Source organism: Pipra filicauda, unplaced genomic scaffold (assembly GCF_003945595.2).
Source record: "Pipra filicauda isolate LSUMZ 115617 unplaced genomic scaffold, ASM394559v2 scaffold110_size2237424_pilon, whole genome shotgun sequence".
NCBI lineage: Eukaryota > Metazoa > Chordata > Aves > Passeriformes > Pipridae > Pipra > Pipra filicauda.
This window is the reverse complement of record NW_024103552.1, coordinates 1,286,590-1,303,256: the sequence shown is the minus strand read 5'-3', so window position 1 is coordinate 1,303,256 and position 16,667 is coordinate 1,286,590. Positions and strand designations below refer to the sequence as shown.

Here is a 16,667-nt window from a genome sequence, read left to right as displayed (position 1 = left end):
CATTATTTAGCCTCTGGGATCAAATGAAATCATACATAACTGGAACTCTTTGGACTTTGACAGATGTCCTCTGGCAGATTTTTTGTGACTGCTTTCAGCTATTTTCTTGGCCTTTTCCTGGAATTGGACATGTCTCAGCTGCTCTAGTGGAAAACGCTAACCTCTTAGCTTTTAAAGATGATAAAAGTGGGTTCAAGTTACCGCACTGGACTTTGAATTGAAATTACTTGAAGCAAAGGTATGGTCCTTTTCACCAGCTCACCTACAGGAAGAGTAATGTTTCATAGACAGCTGTCAAAGGGGTTGGGAAGATTTTTCTCTCCTAAAACAATGGAGGTCATGATAAAAATACTTAACTTTTGCAGCTCTGTTTTTTAATCATATAGATTTTTCTGAAATCAGTCTGCTTTGTTGGCTGTCTCCTACCATGGGTTATGAAGTCATCCTAAATAATACTGTACCTAGACAGTGCACAGTTTGTTTCCTTTCATCTGTACACCTGTCCAAGGCTTTTTATGTGTGGGAGAGCTTTTTCTACCTTGTGTATTTCATAAGTAACCTCTTTGCTAAAGAGAACCCTGGACTTACTATCTCTGCCTAAGTTACTACACTTTCTACAGATTTGGAGCAAACAAAAATAATCATCCCAACATCCCTTATTTGGTTTTTAAAACCTCTGTATCAACCATTTCATACAGCAAAACCCCCACACCATCACATTTTGATGAGTTCAGGCATTTTTAAACAACTGAGAATTTAAATCTGTGAATAAACTGAAGAATGTGTTACTGCCTTCAAGAAGCATACTTTCAATTTAAGAAACCACAGCTGCAACAATAAGATGGAAATTTGACACACTCTGGGTTGAAGGTGGCAAGAATTAAAGGTATAGAACTAGGAAAAAAATGCCCTATGCTGCTGAACAGAATATGGGACATAAATCAATGACTAAGTTTGGCTAAGCTTTGCCTTATGGAAGTATGCAGCATTGCAGCTCTGTAGTTATCAGTATTTGTCATCTTGAGTATCAGTACACATGCCAGATGCAAAAGAGGGGCCCAGAGAGAATATGGGGGATGAGGAAAAGAAAATTAATAATTTCAGTGACAATGTACAGTATTTTGATGTGAAACAGAACTTCTGTAATATTTCAAGGGACTTACATATATATATATATATGAACAAAAGCTGTTGGAAATAAGCCTTTGACTTCAAAATGCGCCTGATTAAAAAGAATACTGATAAGAATTAGGATGAGAACAGCTGGAACTGTGATTGCAGTTATGCTTTCTTCTGGATGTTTACTTCTAGATCACTTTTGCAGCTGCTTTTATCTATTCCTTAGAAGTTCTTGTAGATTTGAGGAACCATTAGCTGTAAAAGTAAACATCAGCTCTGGTCTGGTTTTATATATCTTCTTGAAACAGTTGAGGGTGGGAAAGATAACATTAAACTAATGCTGAACTAGATCAGACTTAAGTGATGCTTTGAACAGCCTTTTAGCATTTCAGACTCCACCTGTAACTCTAACAAAAAGTCAAGTATTTCTAATGTGGTTCTTTACCAAGCACTTAGGAATTACCAAGATCTAGGAAATAAAATACACTTTCTGGAAAACTTAAACTTATGTCTCACTGTGGTTCAAAGGACAGAATGCTTTCACATATGCCTTCCCTATCTAGGTACAGAGATGCTCCTTAAAACCAGTTCTGCTGCCTTTCAGTATCTGTAATATATAAATATTATGCTTTGAATAAAACAGATCTGCAGTTTTGACTCTACTTCACTCTACTTTGTTATTGTAGTTATTTAAGAGTTCTTTAATAAATGTGGTTTGTATTTGCTCAAGAGCTGCCTGCTTGGAGACTTGGAGAAAGGTCAGGGTTAACCCGCTTAACCTTAGCTAATGACCTTTATTGGTGGTCTTTTTTTCAGATCTCAGGAGTGTCAGCAATGCTGCTGTGGACACTGACTGACTTTTCGTGCCAGCTCCCACTGAAATAAACACACTGTTGTACTTACTTGATGCTTCTTCCCAATAGAAATTCTTACTATGCTACACTGGTCAAAGCCCTCTGGTCAAAGACACTGAGACTTCTCTATTTTCAGGTTTCACAAAGAATTCAAGCACAAGACACGTTTTGTTCAAAAATCCTTTCAGGTGGCTTCATGAGTCTTCTTGTGGGACCATTCCTGGATTCAGAAAATAATTTTTCACTTTCTATACTCAGCTTTCATTTCTCTGTCCTGAGAATTTCTGTTAAGGATGGAGATTTTCTCACAACTCTCCATAGGCACTCTCCTTAGGCTCCCTGAAAGCCCCTGGTCTTACAGATGCCGTAGATCCTTGCTTCCATCACATTCCTTGTCCCAGGGTCTCTGCTGCTCCCTTCCACATACGTGCAGCCTCCTGAAACAGCAGGGTGCTGTACTTTCACAAACAGGCTCCATCCAGCAGTACAGAAATAGGCAGTGAAATTCAAAAGCTCCTGATTGCATTTGAACACCAAGTAATGATCAGGATAAATGAAGTTGAAAAGGGGAATATATATTGCACTGCAAAGTTTGTAGTTTGGCTGACAGTATCTCTTTCCTCTCTTCACTGCAGCTGAAAATAAGAGGCCTCGAGTCAGTTCTGTTTCTGCTGCAGTGTCATGTCCTCAGCTTTCAGCGCTCCTCTGGTGCTAAAATGAGTCCTGGTGCTGAAATGAATGGGAGTTGTATTTTTCCAGGAAACAGTTCCCAAAGTGGAATTTGAAAGAATAGCATATCAGCTAAATTTTCACCAGCCTACCATGGGTGAGCAAGTCAAATAAATGAAATAGTTAATGCAAACGAGGCAGACCTGCGATAATCATGGAGACTGTTTATGAGGTGGACTGTGCCCTCTACTATGGACTAAACAGGGAAAAGTGCCATTCACTACCTTCATCCTACCCTTCATCCTACCCTTCACCTCACCTCACCCTTGTGGGGTCTGTGAAAGGGAACTAAGGAGGGCAACTAGAATGTGAGTCCCCTGAGCAGGGACCTGAACGACCACAGGAACAGAAAACAGAAATCCATGAGCAAAGACAGTGGAAACCCACTGCTGGGGCTTCACTCTGACTCATCCTGGTTTCACATGCTTTCAGTCCGTTGCTGACTCACAATACCCAGAGACCAGAGGCTGTCTGCCATAACACAGTGGGTGTGCATGTTGTCTTCTTAAGGGCTCACCTTGAAGGGAAGGGAAATAAGATAGAAGAATATTCTTTACCAGAAAGTCTTCTGACTGGTCCATGTCCAGCTCAGTTCCACTCTTGAACTGCTCTGTAGTTGTTGCTTTGACTGTATTCCAGAGTGATCTTGCCCTGATCTTTCCCCACAGTGGCTGTGGAGAGTTCATGGAGAAAAAGGGCTCTTTTTCCCATGCCACAAGCTAGATTCAAACTGTTCTGCACTGCAAAATCTCTAAGGTGTATCAATCAGCATCATATCCACAGACTTTGTTGTGCAGCAACTGTCCTTTCACCCAACAGGATGATGCACACAGTGGTGCTATGAGGTGGCAGCAGAAGCTGAAGAGAACACCAGCACTTAAGGCAGAAACAAGGTAGTCACACAGATGACAGGGCCAACAACTTAACTCATGGAAAAGGATATAAAAGCAGGCACAATGAAAATTCTTGCCTAGAACAGTAACTGTTCTTGGATCTTTTATAAACTTTTGTTAGTTTGTTTATTTTTATGAGGCAATCTGAAAATAATATCCCTGATTCAGTAAATATCTTAAATCGGCTGCAAAACACACATTCAGCAGGTGACTTTGGCATATAAAGACATTGAAGCACCTGCTTAGATGCTGCCCCAGATAGCAATGAACTTTAGCATGTGCTTAAATGTTTTTTGGGTCATACCCAGTAGAGATACAGGATGAGTTCAGCCTTGGCAGTGTCTCTAAGAGTTTTCAAGTGCCTTACCCCATTAAACTTTCCCTCAATTTCCTTGTATTTCAGCAATCTTCAATAACAGCCTTAAAAAAACCTGATTGTATTAAGAAGTACAGGATTTCATCAGTAAGGTTTGGACATTCTAGGGATCAATCTGCCCAGGAACAATTGGTACTCTTTTGTAATATCTGTTATTGCCCTTCTGTTTTAATTAGATGCCACAAACAATGAACAAAACCACACAGAAATTAAAACAGGCATTGTGCACAACTGTAAGTGATGATTTGCATATGCTTGAACCGTGCTTGTAATGCTCTGAAAATATCTGAAATGCTCTGTAGTATCCTGGTTTATAACATATCCTTCACCACAGTTTACACACTGAGAATGCATGCTGAAAACAGGAAACACATATGTAGAGGGTAGGTAAAAGGGGATTACAGTATACATGCATTCAACAGAATAGTCCCAGTTTAAGAGTATCGTAAGCATCAGGCCTGTATAAACAAATCAGCGCTTAACACACAGATGTATCTAATGGCCATATGGATTCTGCATGTTTACAACTGGAAAAAACTCTCTGAGCTTTTCTATTGTTTGCTGACTTACACTCTATAATATTAATTTTGTTTGTGAAATCAAGTTATTCACTGGGATATAGCAAGTTCTTAAAAGGAAATGGAGTTATTTAATATACATCACAGGACAAGACGTATGGGCCCTGTTCTCTGGTGCCTTGGAGTTCTCATGTCCTAGGTGAGTTACGAGGCATGCGACCAAATGTACAACTGCTTTTCTTCAACCAATTTATTGCTTTTACACAATATTTCTTTTAGATTTCCCTCCTAACAGTTGGCTCCGAGATTGCAAACTTTGTGATCCTTTCAGCCTGAGGCAGCTGTAGAACTTCATCGTAGCCTGAAACCCCCCTTTAAGCAGGAGCAGAGCGTACAAGCCCATGGTCGTGCAGCAGGCGGGCGGCCCTGAAGCTCTGCCGGCCTTCACCTCGCAGGCTGTCCTTTGGCAAGTCTGCCGAGAGAGAGGTAAAATGCTGCCACCACAGAGTAAGCAAAGCCTGCCAGCCTGGGGACCCTCTGCTGTCTCTAGGCTCAACTTGGCAGAGCGTAGCGGGAGGACGGTGAGATATGGAGCAATAAGAAAGGGGCCCACTCGTGTGCGATTGGTGTCTGTGCTTCCACAGCACAGCCCTGCTCAGTGTTTCAGTGCTGACGGCAGGAAAGACTTTAGCCAAAAGGTTGCTTAAACCAAACTATAGTGAGGTAGGGCATGTTGTATTTCTTTGCGTCTTGACAACTTCTCACTTCAGGCACCACAAAAACCTCTCATTGCTGATGGCGGGGGAAGGAACACTTTAGGCTGGAAAAGTCTATTTGTCGAGGGCTCGGGGCCCGCCGTTCACTGCAAGGTGGTAAACACCGCAGCGGGCGGCGTCCTATCCGCTGTCCCCGCGGCGCCGGCGGCCGCCCCCGCATCCTCGGCCGCCCCCGCATCCTCCGTCACCCCCGCATCCTCCGTCACCCTATCCGCACCGCGCTACTGCCCCGCGGCAATAGCTGCGGCACAGCGCGCAAGTTCCGCGGGATGAGAGGCCCCCACCGCCGTGCACACGGCGAAGCCGGCCTTCGCCGAGGGCGTTTTGACGCTTCTCCCGGTATGCCCGTGAGCCCCGCAGTGTCCGACGTGGGGCCGGCAGCCGTCGGGAGCAGGGAGCCGGGGCACGGCCGCGGCCGGAGAGCAAAAACCCTCGGGGCTCCGTGATCCCTAGCGAGGGGAAGGCGAGGAGGAAGCACCCGTCGGCCTGGCTGCGGTGGTGATGCACTTCGGGGAGACGTCGGGGCGGGCCGCGGAGCCGCGGGTGGGGCGGCTGGGCCCGGTCCCTGCCGCCCAGGGGCACCCCCGCGGCCCGGGCCGCGGGTAGAGGCCGCGGGCGAGGGGCTGGCGGGGCTTGCGCGCCCGCGGGAGACGCGGGCGGGATCCAGCCCGCTGAGGGCGTTGTGTGCTTAACTGCTTTCTTCTTTCATGGAAATTAATCGCGGCGATGTTTTACGGGGATCTGAGTCGGAGGAGGGAAAAGGAGGACGCTGAGCGGGAGTTGCATCGGCGGTGTACCACAGAGCCTGCCAAGCGCCGCGTCCCCGGCCGCCTACGCCTGTTTGTCAAATCTTGGCATTTCCTGACTGGTTCATTAAAAACAAAACAAAATATCCCACACCAATAAATCGGAGCTAAGTCGGTGATGATTTAGTCACCGAGAAACACCAACGGAATCAGATGCCAGATCGACGGGCGGTCACTGTTTTCCTTAAAATAAAAAAATTAAGCCCTCGGTGTGTATCCCACTCGTTTGCAGCACAGGCCTGTCTGTTGGCCGGGGCAGCCCGGGGCTGGGCCCGTCCGCAGGTGCCCAGCTCTGCCCTGCGCGCCCTGGCAGCGCTCTCCGAGTCAGCGACCGTCGAGGGCCGTCGGAGCTCCTCCCAAGGCAGAGTGCGGCGGTGCCCTACACCAGGGACTGTGCTCCCGTTCCCGGGAGTCATGAGGCGGCTTGGATACCCGCTGCCCCTTCTCTCTCCGGCGACGGCTGCGGGCGCATCCCCGCCCTCCTCTGAAAATTCATTTTCGCGGGAGTGAGTCCCCAGCGACTGCAGCCCCCCAGTGCCGACAGCGGCGGTCTGAGTCGCTCCGTGCGCGAATCGCGCACCGCAGCCGCGCACGGTGTCCCGCGGGAGGCTCCGCCAAGCGCCGCCGCGGGGCCTCGCTGCCGTCTCCCGGGCACGTTTCTGTGCTCAGAAGGGGCGAGTGGTCAAGGTTTGCCCCAGGTTTCACGGCCGCAGAGGAACTGTTTTAATCTGTTCCTCGCAGCGAGAACAAGCACTGCCTATCTCCCTGGACGGAATCCAGCGCTCCGGATGTATATTTTTTGGGGGTGGGGGAGGAGAGAGCGTGGGGAGGCTGAGGTGATCGTAGCTTTGTCGGCACCGGCAGGACGCGCGGGTGGGAGAAGGCAGTGCACGGTAAGCCCTCGGGTGCCCGCGGATAGCGGTGCTGCCTCCGCCCCCCTCGGAGCCCCGGGCAGAGCTCCACGCTGGGCCCACCGAGACACCCACCCAACGCGCTGGGTCCGCCGGGACACCCACCCAACGCGCCCGGCGGCCGCGGGGCCGCAGCCAGAGACGGTGCCGGAGCGGGCGGAGCGCGCAGGGCCCCACGCCGACCTGCAGGCGGCACTGCAGCACCGCGGGCCGCCGCCGCCGGGCACAGCGGGGCCCCGGGCGCTCTCCCCGCACCGCCCGGCCGTGCCCGCGCCCGGCCCGGGCATAGCGGCGCGCCCGCCCCTCCGAGGAGGAGTAAGACCCGTGGGGCGGGAGGCTTCCGCCCGACGTGGATGCAGAAGGGTGACGCGGGACCCGGCGACCTGTGCCTCCTCCAGTGTCACCCCCGCTCGACGGCTGTCCGGTGCCGGGGAGCTCCCCGGCGTGCGAGCGACCCTGGGCTCCGCCGGGTTCGGGGGCGCCGCGGCAGTACGGGCGGGCCACGCCACCGGCTCTCGCCGCGCACCTGCCGGCCGGGCCGGGCGGAGTCGTGCCGGGGTCACCGGGCGCTCCCGGTCAGCTCAGACGTACGGGGCGGCCGCGCTGCTAGTGGTGAAAGCGCGGCTTTCCCTTCTACCAGCGCAGCCGAAACTATCAGGAGCGCCCGGGGAGCGAACAGCCCGGGCAGCAACCCCAGACCGCGCCGTTCCTCTCCCGAGGAAAAAAGCCTCCGCTTTGAGGCTTTTTTCCTTGCGTGGTCGCTTGGGGATTTGGCAAAGTCGTTGTTTAAGGATTTTTTAAATTTGATTTGGGTTGGTTTTCCTTTAGGTTGGTAGATAGATAGATAATTAGATAAAAAATTATTTATTCTTTTTTTCCCCGCCAAGCGTGGCTTATTTTTTGCTTGCTGTAAAGGACAAGAAATGACATTTCTCCCGAAGCAATCTCCGTTTGATCCTTCTGTCCGAGGGGTTTGTTCTTGGTATCCACAAGCAAGCAGCGGGGGGAAGAAATTGCAACTGTAAAGTCCCCTTTTCACTTCGTTCTTGAAGCAACCGGCCCCTCTCTCGGAAGCAAAAGAGAGGGGATGCGGGTCCCTGCCTCGCGCCCTATCGGAGCCCCCCAGTCCAGCCGCGGCCGATAAGTCCTCGCCCCTCGCAGGCTCCCGCGGCCGCCCGCACCCACGTCGCACCCAGCCCAGGGGAATCGCTCCTTCTCTCAGAGTTGTGAACCTCCTATCCTCACTGCCCGAGAGAAGAAGTGCTATTTATTTAGGGCGTCTGGGATTTAAAACAGGGCATTTTCGAAGTACGGATTTTTGAAAAGAAACGAAAAATAGCCCCGGCGGCCGGCGGCAGCCGCGGGCTGTAACGTGCGCCAGCCTCGACTGCACTTCGCTGTGAGGGGACACGGCCAAACCTTTCTCTGCTGGCTCCTATTTGCCTCTTTGATTATTTTTTTTCCTGTACACTAAAAGGATTAAAAAAACTCGTTGCAGCCGTCACTTGTATCCTCTTCCTCGGGCTCGAACTAACCAGCACAGCCCCTACCTCTGAAAAATTTTCATAGCTGTCCTTCAAGGTCCATTTTCCCCCACATCTTTCCGTACTTTTCAAATCCTAGTTCCAATCTCCAATCCAGATTATAGGTTAATTCCCCATACATGTGATTTAAGTAATGCACAGAACAAGATATCGTTACAGATAAAAATGTAACCGAAATTCACCATGTGCAACTAGCCGTATTGCGGCTATCGACGAACGTGAATAGAGCGCTCTAGTCAGGAAATTTGAAGAGGGTCGCGAAGGCCCCATTCAGCAGTAAATTCCCCGCTAATAAATCGAAACTGCTTTCGAAACTATGTGTCTGTTCTAGGTAGGGATTGTGTGCTTAGTCACCGCGCACGAGGATGCCTCTACAGAGGTTCCCTTTGGGAATCTGCCTTTAAACGCCCCAATCTCAGTGGAAGGGCAGCGCTGAGTTGCTGAAGGGTGGGTCCCCAGGGCGACCCGACATGACGGCCACGAAGCCATTTGGACGTGAGCTTTAACTGCAACCTCCCTCGGAGACGCAGGTACCCACAAAAACCCACGCTCTGGCTTTGGGGGAATTATTTTAGATATTTAAGCCGCCTATGTCACCCCGGCTGGGGCACGGCGGGTGGGCGGCCGAGGCAGGCAGTGCGGTGCAGGGAGCGCGCAAATCTCCGCGACCGGCAGCGGGGTGAGGGGCGTCGGGCTGTTCGAAGAGGGAAAAGTCACCTTAGGTGACGCGGGGGAAGCGGGGGGCGTCCTGCCCCTTTAAAGTCCAGTTGCTACCCAAACACAAGTAAACAGTGGGGCCGGCGCGGCGGGGCGGGCCGGGGCCGCGGCTGGGGGCGGTCCCGTCCCGTCGGGGCGGAGCGGCGCGGCCCCGAGCGCGGGGCTGAGCGCGCCGCGGGGTGGGCCGGCGGCGGCGGCGGGCGGGCGGGGACAGCGCTCCACGCCACTCACCGCTGAAATGTGATGGACCGGGCAGGGGGCGGCTCAGACTCGCGCCGAGCCTCGCCGGGGTCGAAGGCGAGAGGCTGCGGGCGGGTGGCGGCGGTGGTCTATGCCGGGGCCCCGGGACCGCCGCGGCCAGAGCTCCCAGCCGCCCAGCCCTCCGCAACATGCCGTCCGCCGCCGGGCCCTGGCCCCGCAGAGCGCCCTCGCTGTGGATCTAATGTCTCCGTGAAGGTGCCGCGGCCGCCGCCTCAGCTTTGCCCCGGGAGGAGCAGCAGGCTGCGGTAGGTGACTGGCTCCCCCGGCCCGCCCTGCCCACTGCTGTCGGCGGGAGCGGGGCGGCCGCCCCGAGAGCGGAGCGTCCCCTCGGCCGGGAGCGCGGGACCGCCGGACCACCGGGCTTACTTTCAATTCGCAGCTCCGCGGCAATTTGGGATGCGGGTGCCCTCCGCATGCCGCGGGCGCGTTGGTGTGGGGCCAGGCGGGGGCCTCGTGGGGCGCGCAGCCGATGTCCTTCACGAGAAATTCCTAGCAGGGAGAAGCCGATCCGTGCGCGGACTACGGGGCTGATCCGCGGGTGACACTGGAGAAATCCTCGGTGCTTGGAAACACCAGGCAGCGCCGGGACCGGCGGCCGCGGCTTCTGGTGGGGCCGGCGGAGAGCGGAGGCGACCCAGGGTCCACCCGCTCTCCGGGAATGACGGCAGTGCCCTCAGGGCACAGCCCGGCCCCGCCGCGGGAGGACAGGGAGCGCTGGGTGGGCCAGCAGGTCGGCGGCAAACAGGTAGAGATGGGTGCCCTGCCGAGGCACAGGGCTTAATTTAATTAAGCGCTCTGAATGAAAAGGGAAAAGGAAGTGCCAAAGTTTAAATAACATCCGTTTTTGGTTGACTTTATCCCCCCCCGCGCGCCCCAACGCACCTTGTTATAAATGGCCTTAAAATCACGTAGGAAGGCACTTTCTGGTCTTTTTTTAATAGGTTTTAGTAAAGTTACCTCAGAATACAAATAGTAACAGATGTACCGCAGTTCAAACAGCAGTGCAGTTTTAAAAGTTTCTTCCTTAAAATGCAGATTTCGTGTTCAGAATAGTTTTTTCAGACTTGGTTGTTTGACACGAAAACGAGCGTCATGCAACGACACCGCCACACACGGCCACCAAATACAGCTGTAGGAGAGGGAGCTCTGCCCTACAGAAACACTGTCCCTACCTCTGTCATAGTTCTCAGCCGGTGGCTCCGAAACCCAGGCACAGCCAGCAGGGATGGAGGCAGGAGCCACGGGAGCAGCCAGCGAAAAGCGATTTTATTGCTTCTGTGTCGGTTCCTGGCGGAAAGCGAATAGGAACTCACACTACGACATCTTTAAAAATAAGTCTCTATATATAACCACCACCCCTCCAACAAAACAAAAAGGTCGCCATATATAATAGGTCGTATCGATAACACTGTCCCCAGTGTCGATACAATCACAAACGAGAAAAACTGGGCAGCAGCAGAGGAAGCCGTGGGGAGCCACGACTCGAGGAAAACGAAAACAGGGGTGTGCAGAGCTGCAGCTCACGCCCGACCTCCTTGCCGCAATTTTTTTTTCCCGGTGGGCCAATTGTGCGGTGCCACAAGCGGGGAGGAAAGGTATTTTAAGAAAAAAATCGAAAAGTATCTTTCCAGCCAGAGGGTGCCCGGTGCCAGCGGAGTGGTTCGAGCCAGGAGCGGCGGTGAGGGCTGCGGGACGGTGGCGGCCCGGGGGGCAGGGACGCCTCTCCCGGAGCGCGGGCTCTACGCTTGGAGAGTTTCTTTTATTTTTGTTGTTGTTTTGGGGGGTTTGGTTTAGGATTTTGGCTGGGGGAGGGTCTCTTGTTTACTTTGGAAACTGCCCCTTACCAGTGCTTCCACACAAATCCCAGGAGGTGCTGGGGCACCCTCGGCCCTACCTCTTGTTTACAGGCCCGGAGAGACCCCGGCGCTTGCTTTGGCCGCTTTCCTGGGTCGCGGCAGCCTCTTGGCAGCTGGAAATGAACCCTCAACGAAAGCAAAAAAAAGGAAAGGGCAGGGGCTTGCCCCCCGCGCTGATGTCCCCCTGGCCTGCGGGAGGGGACCATCTCCCCGGAGCCACCGACGGGACCCCCCGTGTGACGGGAGCAGCGGTCCCGGCGGTTTCGGTTGAGTGGGCTGAGTGAAACCCTCTGACAGTCACACACCGCTCATTAGCTCACGGCCCCGCCGCTCCGGCGGAGGTCCCAGCCTGGGAATGGCCGAGGGGGTGCGGGGTGCTCGTCCTCACGGTTCCGTCCCACCGGGGCTGCGCTCGTCTTTCTTGGCCCTGCGGGACGGAGGGAGCCGAGTGCGGGGCAGCGCCGTGCGGGGCGGCCCTCGGCGGACCGGGGAGGCCTCCGGGCCAGCCACCCTCCTCGCTGCCGATGGGATGGCTGCGGCGCGGGGGGCTGGGTAGGAGGTGTGCGTGCGAGGCCCGGGCTCTTTTTCTCTCCTTCGGTTATCTTGATAAATTAGTTGTTGTTGAAGGAAGAAAAATAAGCAACCGAGCTGGGATGAATGCAGGGTTTATTTCCCCTTACTCCCCCCCCCTCTGCTCCCTCACGGGCCTGCCTCGGCCCTCCGCGAGCACCCTGCTACATCCCGGGGAGGCCCCAGCCAGGAGGGGTCGGGGTCGGGGCCTCTGCGCCCGCGGGAGGCCGGGCGGAGGGTGGGAGCGACGCCGGGGGCCGGGTCGGCGCGGGGGGCAGGAGGGAGGTGGCTCCGGGATCCCCACGGTGGGCGCTGCGGGGGTCGGCGGCGGGGAGACGGGAAGCAGAGGGCTTTGGCCCCGGCCCCGTCTCCGTTCCGCGTGTATTTTTCCACCATTCGTTTAATTTGAATCTGCGGTGCCTTCGGTTGGCTCCGCAGTGGGTTTTCTCCTTTCTATTTTAATTTGGGGTGGGTGTTTTGGGGCGGATTTTTTTTTTTTTTTTTTTTTTTTTTTTTACGCTTTAGCCTCTCCGGTCGAAGCGATCGCGCCGTGGGTCAGTATCGGCCGCCGGCCCCGGCGGAGGGCGGGAGCCTGGGCTGCGGCGGGGCGTTAGGGCCGCGGCACGGCAGCGCACCGGAGCCGCGTCTGGCCCTCCCTGGCTCGGTCGCTGCGCTCGCCTCGGCTAAGGGGGGACCACGCTGTTCTCAGTAAAAGTCTCTTTCCCCTTCTTTCTCCCTCTTTCATCTTAGGATTTTCTCCCCGTCTCGGAAGCCCAGCAGAGGCACCAGCTACTCCGCCGGCCCGCGCCTGCCCCGTGAAGATGGGAAGCAAGGCGCTGCCAGCCCCCATCCCGCTGCACCCGTCTCTGCAACTCACTAACTACTCCTTCCTCCAGGCTGTGAACACCTTCCCCGCAGCTGTGGACCAGTTGCAAGGTCTGTACGGACTCAGCGCCGTGCAAACCATGCACATGAACCACTGGACATTGGGCTACCCCAATGTGCATGAAATCACCCGTTCCACCATCACGGAGATGGCGGCCGCGCAGGGCTTGGTGGACTCCCGCTTCCCTTTCCCCGCGCTCCCTTTCGCCACGCACCTCTTCCACCCCAAGCAAGGGGCCATCGCCCACGTCCTCCCAGCATTGCACAAGGACAGGCCCCGCTTTGACTTTGCCAACCTGGCCGTGGCCGCCACGCAGGAGGACCCCCCGAAGGTGGGGGAGCTCGCCAAGCTGAGCCCCGGACTGGCCTCGCCTCTGTCGAGCATCAGCAAGCTGTCTCCGGATAGGAAGCCCTCCCGTGGCCGCCTGCCCTCCAAGACGAAAAAGGAGTTCATCTGCAAGTTCTGCGGCAGGCACTTCACCAAGTCCTACAACCTCCTCATCCACGAGCGAACCCACACGGACGAGCGACCTTACACCTGCGACATCTGCCACAAGGCTTTCCGGAGGCAGGACCACCTGCGGGACCACCGGTGAGGGACCACCACGACCGGGGTCGGGCCAAGGGGAGCCGGGGTAGGGTGAGCCGCTCGGGGGCGATGAGGCTGAGCCGCTCCGGGAGCTCCGGGCTGAGCCACGAAGGCAGCAGGAGGAATCCCCGCTCCAACTCCGCGGCCGCGGAGGCACCACTACAGCCTAAACCTGCTCTCTGCGTGGGACGGGCACCCACCTGAGGGAGAGACGAGGGGCTTTTGTGGTTCTGAAGCGCGACCCTGGGGGGCGCGGGGAGCAGGACGGGGCGCAGGTGGGCGCTTTCGCGCTCGCCCCTCCCTCATCTGCGCACTCTGCAGCCGATGCCGAGCGGCGCCTGCGGCCACTGGGCAGAGAATCCTCTCCGCCTTCGGAGAAAAGCGGGCTCGGGTCCGGCCGGCGGCACAGATGCTGTCCCGGTTTGGCACCAGAGAGTGCACTCACACTTCGATACGAATTATTGCAAATGTTTTGAACCGTTAAAGAAGTTTAATCATAAACAGAATTATAAAAGGGGGAAGGAGACAGGAGCAGAGTGAGGGCTTTTGAGGGGAGTTGAGTTTGGGGGAGCGGGGCCTGGGAACGGGTGATCCCCGCGCCCCCGGCAGCACTGCTCACCCCGCGGGTTGCCTTACAGGTACATCCATTCCAAAGAGAAACCCTTCAAGTGCCAGGAGTGCGGGAAGGGCTTCTGCCAGTCCAGGACCCTGGCGGTCCACAAAACCCTACACATGCAGGTGAGCCCGGCTCTCCCCGGCCTCTCCACGCGTGTGCCGCCGGCACGGACACGGCCCGGCTCGGCTCGGCCCGCCGCGGGGCAGGGGCGGTGGCCGCCGGGGGAACGGGGCTCTGGTGCGGAGGGGAGCGAGGGGAGAGAGTGGGCTCCGGCGTTGGACGGCCCTGTGCCTCCTGGGGGAGGGCGGCGGCCGATGGCTACCTCCGCGGCCGCGGGAGACCCGCGGAAAAGCAGCGGCCGCGGGAGAAGGGCTTAAAGCCAGCAGGGACGCAGTTGGCGGCGGAGAGTGAACCCCGGGTTCGGGTTTGTCCACGCCGCTGCTTCGAGGCGTTTTTCGTTGAGGGCCGAACCTGGCCCTGAAGGCGGCGGCGGGCGCGGGGCGGCGGGACAGCCCGGCGGCGGGATGCGGTGCGGAGCGGTGCAGAGGGACCGCCGCGGCGGTCGGGCGGGCAGCGGGAGTACCAGAGCAGGAGAGCGGCGAGGCGGCCACTTTCCGTGCACGACAGGGGCGCGAAATGTCACGACTCGAGAAGTATAAAATAAGGCTTCTGGGGCAGGACAGGGCGAGGCTGGCGGTCGCCCGCTCGCTCGCCCGGGATTGCTCTCGGTCGTGTCCACCCCCGATATCTCAAGTTGTGCGTTGCGATGAGAAAAAGTGCAGTGATACGTTAAACCAGGTGGTTTGTGAAGGATTAATCCTTTGCTTGCTTCAAATCTGAACAGGAATCTCCACACAAATGCCCCACATGTGGAAGAACCTTTAATCAAAGAAGTAACCTGAAAACTCACCTTCTTACCCATACAGACATCAAGCCCTACAACTGTGAGCAGTGCGGCAAAGTGTTCAGGCGAAACTGTGATCTACGGCGGCACAGTCTAACTCACACCCCGCGGCAGGACTTCTAGAGCAGCCAGGGACCCGCACCCGCTCCGGCAGCTCCAACTTGCCCACTTTACTCAAGGACTGTATTGTAGGAACTCACAGACGCGCACACACACATACACACGGAGACACGCACGCAGACTCGGGGCCAAGCTTTCCTACCACATGTCTGCGAAACTCGTTTCGAGAGTGCGGACTGCAGGATCGGGCCCCTCTCCAACCCACACCCAAGCGTAAAGCTCATCTTGTAGATAATCGCGGCTCATTTTAGAGCTCTGTACAGAACGTGGTTTTTTTCTTCGTTTGTTTGTTTTGTATCGTGTCAGATGCACATCGATAACAAATCGGGGAGGCAAAGTATCTCTTAAAAGTGTATTTCAAAATAAATCCTTTTTTTTTTTTTCAAATACCTCCTGCCTTGTTGTATTATTCTCTGAATATCTGGGCTTTTTTTTCCCTGCTGTGTCAATGGAATGGTAAAGCATATTGAATAAATTTTCTAGCCGGGTAATTGTACTGTCACAACAATTTTGGTGATCGCTTTTGTTTGGTCTGTTTCACTGTCGCTGTTGTGTTATCTATTGTTAAGTAAAATGAAAGTGCCTTATTTGAGAGTTTATAGCTCTATTACTTAATAGTATGTTTGTCTAAATATTAACTTCTGTACTTTTTTTTCCCCCGAACAATTTAAAAAAAAAGACGAAAAAGAAAGAAATATTTGCAAATAAACAGATCTTAGGAAATAATGCATAGAGCCGTTCTTATGCCAAAGCGGCTTATTAGTAACTTATTTGCAATCAGCCCATATATTTTAAAAGTCATCCCTCTCTCGGGGATTGCAGCAGGCAGCCTCCTGCCTGTAGACTTTGGACACGGGCAATACACCCACGTAGACAGGGACTTTATCCTGCAGAAGACGATTCTTTCCCGACAGCTCTGGAAGCAAACAGCGAGGCGCCCTCTGCCCAGGGCTCATCGGCGGGTCCCTGACGGAGCTGCAGCGCTAAAAGTGGGGACCCCAAAAACGTTCCCCTCCTCCGTCTGCGCTGCCGAGCGCACGTCACGCCCAGGGGGTCGGATGGAGAGGCGCTGAGGAGAGGGACTGTTCCCTCCTCCCGGGAGGTCCTCACCTCTCCGTCGGGGTGACTCTCGGCAGCTCGGCACGTCTACCCCATGGGTCGCACGCTCAGCACCTGCACCGGCTATGCAGCTAGCAGGATGGTGGCACTGAACCATGGGCTCCCCTCCCTTGTAATCCTTGGAAGCCCTCACCAGTGCCTCTGGTCACCTCTGGAAAGGGGATTTTCCCTGATGGTGACTTGGATATGCATCCCCTCATCTGCCACCCCACTGCTCTTGTCACTTTTGGCACACTCCCCACAGTGTTTTGAGTAGTATGGGGCCCCAAAAGTTGTTCTTTCCCAGGCTGGGGGCACCCATCCTGCCTTACTCCTCTGCCAAACTAAGGACCAACTAAGAATGGCAGGGAGAAATCTTTCCCTCAGGCTCAGGGAGCCCTGTCTAAGGCAAGAGCAATCCTTTGCACCAGCTCAGCAGAGTGGGCTTCACTCCTAGGCCCCACCTAGCAGGATGCCATAACTCTAGGATAGTCCATCCATGGGGAGGGTCACAGATCCTAGCAC

General features: G+C 54.9%; 1 protein-coding gene across 2 annotated transcripts; it reads left to right on the top strand.

Moving 5' to 3' along the window:
• The first annotated feature begins 9,580 nt into the window (after nucleotides 1-9,580).
• On the top strand, nucleotides 9,581-15,426 carry OSR2 (odd-skipped related transciption factor 2). 2 transcript variants are annotated; one of them, XM_027717685.2, is made up of 4 exons: nucleotides 9,581-9,749; nucleotides 12,681-13,407; nucleotides 14,043-14,142; nucleotides 14,947-15,426. In XM_027717685.2, exons 2-4 carry the CDS (start codon nucleotides 12,752-12,754, stop codon nucleotides 15,019-15,021), a joined length of 831 nt encoding a protein of 276 aa, XP_027573486.1. In that variant the 5' UTR covers nucleotides 9,581-9,749; nucleotides 12,681-12,751; the 3' UTR covers nucleotides 15,022-15,426. The 2 variants fall into 2 exon arrangements, with proteins under 2 accessions (XP_027573486.1, XP_027573485.1); XM_027717684.2 differs by having other exon boundaries at nucleotides 14,865-15,426.
• Nucleotides 15,427-16,667: the final 1,241 nt, after the last annotated feature.

Coding starts and splice junctions, on each gene's coding strand:
- OSR2 (XM_027717684.2), top strand. CDS start 12,752: ATGGGAAGCAAGGCGCTGCCAGCCCCCATCCCGCTGCACCCGTCTCTG. Junction 13,408..14,042: donor GACCACCTGCGGGACCACCG/GTGAGGGACCAC, acceptor GTTGCCTTACAG/GTACATCCATTCCAAAGAGA. Junction 14,143..14,864: donor ACAAAACCCTACACATGCAG/GTGAGCCCGGCT, acceptor AAATCTGAACAG/GAATCTCCACACAAATGCCC.